Source organism: Papaver somniferum, chromosome 9 (assembly GCF_003573695.1).
Source record: "Papaver somniferum cultivar HN1 chromosome 9, ASM357369v1, whole genome shotgun sequence".
In the NCBI taxonomy this organism is placed as follows: Eukaryota; Viridiplantae; Streptophyta; class Magnoliopsida; order Ranunculales; family Papaveraceae; genus Papaver; species Papaver somniferum.
Window position 1 is genome coordinate 169,328,278 of NC_039366.1, and position 6,359 is coordinate 169,334,636.

The 6,359-nt window shown below is 35.7% G+C and overlaps 1 protein-coding gene and 1 long non-coding RNA gene across 12 annotated transcripts; both read left to right on the plus strand.

Annotated features, from left to right (window-relative positions):
- Positions 1 to 451: 451 nt before the first annotated feature.
- On the plus strand, positions 452 to 3,805 carry LOC113314111. 11 transcript variants are annotated; one of them, XR_003342279.1, is made up of 7 exons: positions 452 to 764; positions 1,200 to 2,022; positions 2,456 to 2,510; positions 2,626 to 2,792; positions 3,204 to 3,268; positions 3,386 to 3,423; positions 3,616 to 3,805. It is a non-coding gene; the product is annotated as an uncharacterized LOC113314111 (long non-coding RNA). The 11 variants fall into 11 exon arrangements; XR_003342278.1 differs by lacking the exon at positions 3,616 to 3,805 and adding an exon at positions 1,125 to 1,199 and having other exon boundaries at positions 1,278 to 2,022; positions 3,386 to 3,602; XR_003342276.1 differs by lacking the exon at positions 3,616 to 3,805 and having other exon boundaries at positions 452 to 644; positions 747 to 764; positions 1,125 to 2,022; positions 3,386 to 3,602.
- A 977-nt stretch (positions 3,806 to 4,782) lies between these two features.
- LOC113308422 (AT-hook motif nuclear-localized protein 28-like) lies at positions 4,783 to 6,043 on the plus strand. Its single transcript, XM_026556882.1, has one exon. The coding sequence runs from the start codon at positions 4,864 to 4,866 to the stop codon at positions 5,857 to 5,859; it is 996 nt and encodes a 331-aa protein (XP_026412667.1). The 5' UTR covers positions 4,783 to 4,863; the 3' UTR covers positions 5,860 to 6,043.
- Positions 6,044 to 6,359: the final 316 nt, after the last annotated feature.

Sequence of the window (6,359 nt, forward strand, 5' to 3'; positions counted from 1 at the left end):
ACTCGTTGGAAAGTCATGTAATATCAAGGTATCTTAAAAATGGGTACAATTGCCCTTTTACAGTTTCTTATATAATGTTTTTACGACAGTACTATTTAACTCTCTCTTTCTCCAACTCCCTACGATCTAAACTCCATATCTACGGAATTCTATCTGTACCTGATTGTGAATCTAAGTCTAGATGTGTGGTTCATGTTAAACACGCTAAAATGCTAAAAATCAATAAGAAATGGAAAAAATTGAATAGGCTAAAGTGACATTCAACTTTGCTCGAAAGACCCTCGGTCAATTTAACATTTGTAATCACGGCAGAAACGTCAAATCTAACTCCTTTAAAATCCTAAGCTCATTAGGCTCCACGTTAAACGGTGACCGTCACCCATTCACAGAATTGCTCCGTTTCACTTTTCCTCGAATGAGAGAAAAACAAGCATTTTTCCCACAAAATAAAGAAAATTTTTAATTTGGAAAACAATCTTCCCGGAAAGAAAATCCTGAGAGAGATTTTTTTTTCTTTTTTCTCATAACCCTAATATTGTTTCCCACCGCCCACAACTCTCTTCTCCACCACCTTCCTTCTCTTCCAGAAGTTTAACAGAAGATCGATTTGATTAATTTGATCAACAGGGTTTTTTTATGTGTAGGTAATAAGTTTCTCTATTTTCCTATTTTTCATAAAAAAATCTCTGCGAAAAATCTCACATCTTCTTCTTCTTCCATTATTTGGCAATCCCACATATATCCAGTATCATCAACAACATCAGGTAATGTTCCAGTGAACACTAAGTAAACATAGATAAATAGGGTTTCGTTGTCATCATCATCTCTATTTTGCTAGATGTTATTAGGGTTCACTTCTTTTATTAGGGATACTTAGATAAATAGTTGTAGAGAGGTTGGATTAATCTTCAAGGTGTTTATAATCAATTTTTGGTGTTTAATTTTACTGTTTTTTTTCCCAACTCAACTCTTTACTTGAAAGTGATTTATGTCATTGTTAATGGATTTATACCAATCACAGTGCCCAGATTCGAAGCAAAAACAATTTGTTTTCCCATACATATGATTATTGTTTTTCTCGATCTTTAAACTTTAACTCTTAGGGTTTCTTTTAATTTTTTTAGGGATTTGAAACATTTGATTTGCACATGAGTTACTTAATTGGAGATGCCTGAAAATTGTGGATGTTTTTGTTCCAGGTAGTCAATTTATACTTTCAAGATCCAGGTGATGTTTTTGTTCTTATCATAACTGTCGAACTCTATGTTTATTTGTAGGATTGCTGTGTACAAAGCACTCTACACATTTGGAAGTTATATGTCTGATGTCATGGCTGCAGTTGACCAGTTAATTTGGTCGAAAAAATTCGGCAATTTGATTTATCTTAGTTATGATTTACAAAACTAATTGATGCTTCTGAAAAGGATTTATGTTTCTGAACAATAACTTCCTCTTTGCATGTTAGTAAAGTATGCACTTATATTTGCTACTCGGAATTAATTTATTGAGCCTCCAATAATTTTCAAATTTTATCAATCACAATAAGATATCCAACAGTTCTACCCAAATCACTGTTCATCCTGAATTCATAGGTTGTCTATCATTATGATTATTGGCGGTTTTGAAAAAGCTTCCAAGATAACCAGTATTGTTCATATGCATGTGAAGTATAGATGTTACCTGTTACAGATACTTGATTAGTAATCCATATTCATACTAAGTTTGTTTGTCGTCAATAATGGAACTATATTCTTTCCTTTTTGAGTAACGGCTAAGCATTCATTCCATATTACTACTGATTGTTTATATTATTGTGATATCCTTATAACCCTGCTTTAATCTCAAAACCGTGTTCGCGTCTTCTTACATAATTCTATGTATTAGTTTTATATGTGGTTTCAGGTGATAAGTTCTATTACGAGTTGGAATTCAATTGGAATCGAATATTGCTACAATGGCCAAAATCCTTTGCCTGCACCTTTCTTAGAAATTGCAAAGCAGTCTCCATGGGTTGGTACAAAGGTATTACTGAAGCCCTTCGTTTTGTATATTATATAATGCAAATCAATAATTCAGTGGTTGCTCTTATTTCTTTTACTTAGGTTGACAGTTGAGATGTTCTTTCATTTTTGTAATATGCAACTTCTAGAATGTCTTAGAACTTCCATTTCCCTTGGCTAGAAATTAAATTGGAGAGTCTGTTAGTTCTTAACTTTCATCTCTATGCCTGTTTATTGGTTCTTTCCTAGGGTTTTTACTACCAATACTTATTCCATTTCCCTCCGTTAGTTCTCTACCCAAGTTTGCTAATATTGGGATTTTATTAAGAATACTTGAATCAATTTGTACTAAGTTTTTCAAGAAACCGATATGATTTCAGAACTTTTTTTTATTTTTGTTTTCATTTTTCCAATGCAATTTTGGAGTCTTATTAAATATTTGGATATATATACAGATAGAGATGATGTTCTGTGGAGATCCACTAATTCCTATCATTGTTACTCCTCTGGGTATGGGAATGTGAAACCACAACACTTCACAAGATTTAGATGAATAACACAATTGCAGCTATGATCATAATGCTGGTGGCTACGGGGATCTTACACCGTTTTTCAATCAATGCAGGCCGTGTAGACCCAATTAGTAATTTCAGTACAATCGTAGTATTATGAGTTATATATTCAACTGGAATATGGTATGAGTACACCAACCGGTACAGGGGTCAATCTTATAATGGTTGGAATGGTTTGGGTGAACTGTTTCAAGGGCGCCTTTATGATGGAACCATTAGGGTAAGTGATTAAACTCATTTATATTTTTGTACGTCTTACAATAATGAGTGTTTTGTCTGATAGGTTTCCCAAATTTTTTATTCATTTTGATAATTGTCAAGAAATGTTGTCCAATTTATTCATCGTGACTCTTGAATTCATTAAACTAAATGTTATTGTACTAGATCTTGCACTTTGCTTTTAATGGTTACTTTCTTTACTCTTTAGTTTCAAAAAGGAAGAATAGGTTTACTGAGAATAGTTCATCGGTAATTATCAGTTAGTTTCTTATGAAATGTAAGAAGAACGATTGTTTACCGCATTAATAGAATTACAATAAAAAATAGAGTATTTTTAAAATTCTAATTATGTTTTAAAGGTATTGTATTTTACTTTGATCTCTAATATCTCTTATTTTTTGTTGTATTACAGTGTTAAATAATGCAATGCCGGCGAAGACTGTACCGAGAGAGGTCTTCAAATACGGTACTGAGGAGGTAATGGTTAAGTGATGCTCTAACTTTTTCTTTTTGATCATAATTTTCACATTCTCCATTTTCCTGTCTTGCCGTCTCTATGTTTTCTATCAATTATGTTTTTCTCATTTTATGCAGGCGTTGCTTCTTCTTTCTGCCTGTAACGTGATTACTTTGTAAATTTTCTGCATAATACTGTAAAATTCGTGGCAACTATTTAATTTTTTCACTGTTTAATTCGGGGTATGGAATGTTTTAAATGTCTATGTAATATATCTGATTGGTAGCAAATTTATTAGCTCAGTTTGTTGTATGGGTACAGTTTATATGTTTGATAGATTGGTGATTTTTTATTCTTCTTCTTGAAGCTCCTCGAACCAAGGAACGTTGCGGCATCACCTTGAAGCTGCCCACCAATTTGTCGGCTCTACAACATTGCCATCACCTCTGCATTCTAATATTTCTATTTTATTTTCAAATTTAGCTGATAAAAACACCAGGATTCCCTATTGTTTGTCTGATATATCAAGTTGAAATATACCAAAAGTTATAATGAAACTTTAAGTTTGCTAATTTGTAATAAAATGGTGGTGGTTAATTCTGAGTATGGGGCGAGACGAAGCTGAGCCAAGCATGCATTGAGACGGGACGAGGCGAAACCGAGCCACACCGCATCAAAAAGCTAAGCATGTATTGGGATGGGGTGAGGCGAAGCCAAGCCACACCAAATCAGAAATCCTAAGCATATTAGGACGGGGCGAGGCGAAGCCAGCCACACCAAATTAGAAATCCTAAGCATCATCGGGACTGGACGTGGCGAAGCCGAGCCACACCAAATCAAAAATGTATGTGGACGAAGCGAGGCGAAACCGAGCCACAACAAATATAAAATCCTACGAGGCAGAGCGGAGCAAACCCCGACGACACCAAATAAAAATGCACGACGAGTGAGGCAAAACCACGTCACAACAAACTAAAAATATGATTAAAAGTAAAAAAAAACAAATGATGATTTTTGGATCTGCCCGAACGTAGCACGGGCACAAAATCTGGCCCCCTTTAAAACTAAAAGTCCTTAGACCGGGCATCACAAGATTGAAGTACCCAAGGCTGTATCAGTTCATTTCAGGAGTACATGACAGCCCTTCAATCATGGACAGTAATACTAGAAGAGATCCATTTGATCGATAAGACTACACAATAACTCGGTCAAAACCTCTATAAATGCAACCTCTGCATGATCTAGCTAGCAGCTAACCAAGTCTAAATTACAGATTACCTTGAGTAATGTAGTTGTAGCCTGGGCGCAGGCGATGTGACTGAAGGGAATAAACTGGCCCCACTTAACATTTATATCATACAAGACCCGTATCCGCAACAAAAGATAGTTCGTCCATATTTATCATCCATTCTGATGATCAGAGAGGAAATACCTCTGGAATCCGACAGCACATAAAACAACCCTAAGAGTCTATCTAGGATACAACATTTATAACCCAAGAAAACCAGCAAATAAGTCATCAGTAATATCTACCTTTTCAGTTTTCATCCATGAAAGGGTGAGATATACAAGAAACACAGTAGTGATAAACAAGAAGAACAACATCAACAAATTAATGGCAGAATATGGGAGTGGTGGAATATCAATGTCACCAAATCATCAAGCTAGAGAGTGTCTTAGTTCTGAAGAAGATCAAAATCAAGATCATCAATCTCATCATCATCATAGCCCTAGAAATAGTAGAGCTCTCGTCCTTGCTCCTTGCTCTGGTGGTGTTGGAAGTAATACTGGTGTAACAAAATCAATTTACATGAGCAGAAACCGTGATGGCAGTGGTGGTGATGATGGAGATATGCGTATGATGCAAATGATAACTTCACCAGAATCAAATGATAGTCCTCAAATGCTTAGTAGAAAACCAAGGGGAAGGCCACCAGGATCAAAAAACAAACCAAAACCACCTATTATAATCACAAGAGAAGTAAGTCGTGATGATTCAAAAGCCATGCACCCAATAATCCTTGAAATCTCCGCTGGTTCAGATATTATTGAAACAGTTTCTCAGTTTTCTGTTAAACACCATGTTTGTCTTTCTATACTAAGTGGTTCTGGTTCTGTAGCTAATGTGATTCTTCGTCATTCTACTTCTACTCATCATAATGCTACTGTTTCTATACCTGGTTGTTTTGAGATTCTCTCCTTGTCCGGTAGTTTTATCTATCCTCCGGCATCAACTAAGCCTTCGTCATCACCGCCTTTTAGTATTTCTCTTGCAGGTGGACAAGGTCAAGTTGTTGGAGGTATTATTGCTGGTCCACTTATTGCTGCCTCCTCTGTTTTCTTAATGGCTGCTTCTTTTGTGAACCCAGCTTTTTTTAGGCTTCCATCATGTCAGAATAATGAAGATCATGATCATCAAGATGAGGAGGAGATCAATGTTAAACCTAAGATTGATCCTAATACTGGTGCAGTTTTGAGTGGTAATGGTGGTGATGAAACTATTTACAGTGGTTCAACTCATCATCTTCCTCGTATGAGTCAGTTATTAAATAGTCAAATTCCTTCTGATGTGTTACCTCCTTGGGCACCACCTTCTTCTCGTCCTTATTGAAGATCATGATTCATGATAAATTAAAACAACTAATGAGTGACGAAATACCCTTTTTTAGATTCCTCTCTAATTATTTAGATTACATATTCTGAATTTTGATCATCATGATCCATATCTCCTAGTTAAGTCACTGCTGTTTTGAAAGCTTTTCCAAGGTTTAGGTGCGGTTTTTCAAGTCCTTATAATCTTGATCGGAGAGAAATGATGATCATTATTGCTAGTGGTGGTGGTGGTGGTGGTGGTGGAAGGAGCTTGTAGTGGTGGGGCTGTAGGTTTCGCAACGGCTTTTATTTAGATGATCAAAAACCGAAAAAATACATCGAGTGACAGAAGTGTTTTGCCATCTTCAGAAATTCCTTGTCAGTCAAGCTTCTTGGGAAGAGTCTATTCTCCATTCCCAAAGCATAAGCGTTAGATGGAAACTTAAAAGCCTGGAGCATTGAACAAGGGTTTTGAAGACCAACGACTTCTGTTGACTATTTTTTTTTGGTATAACTGAA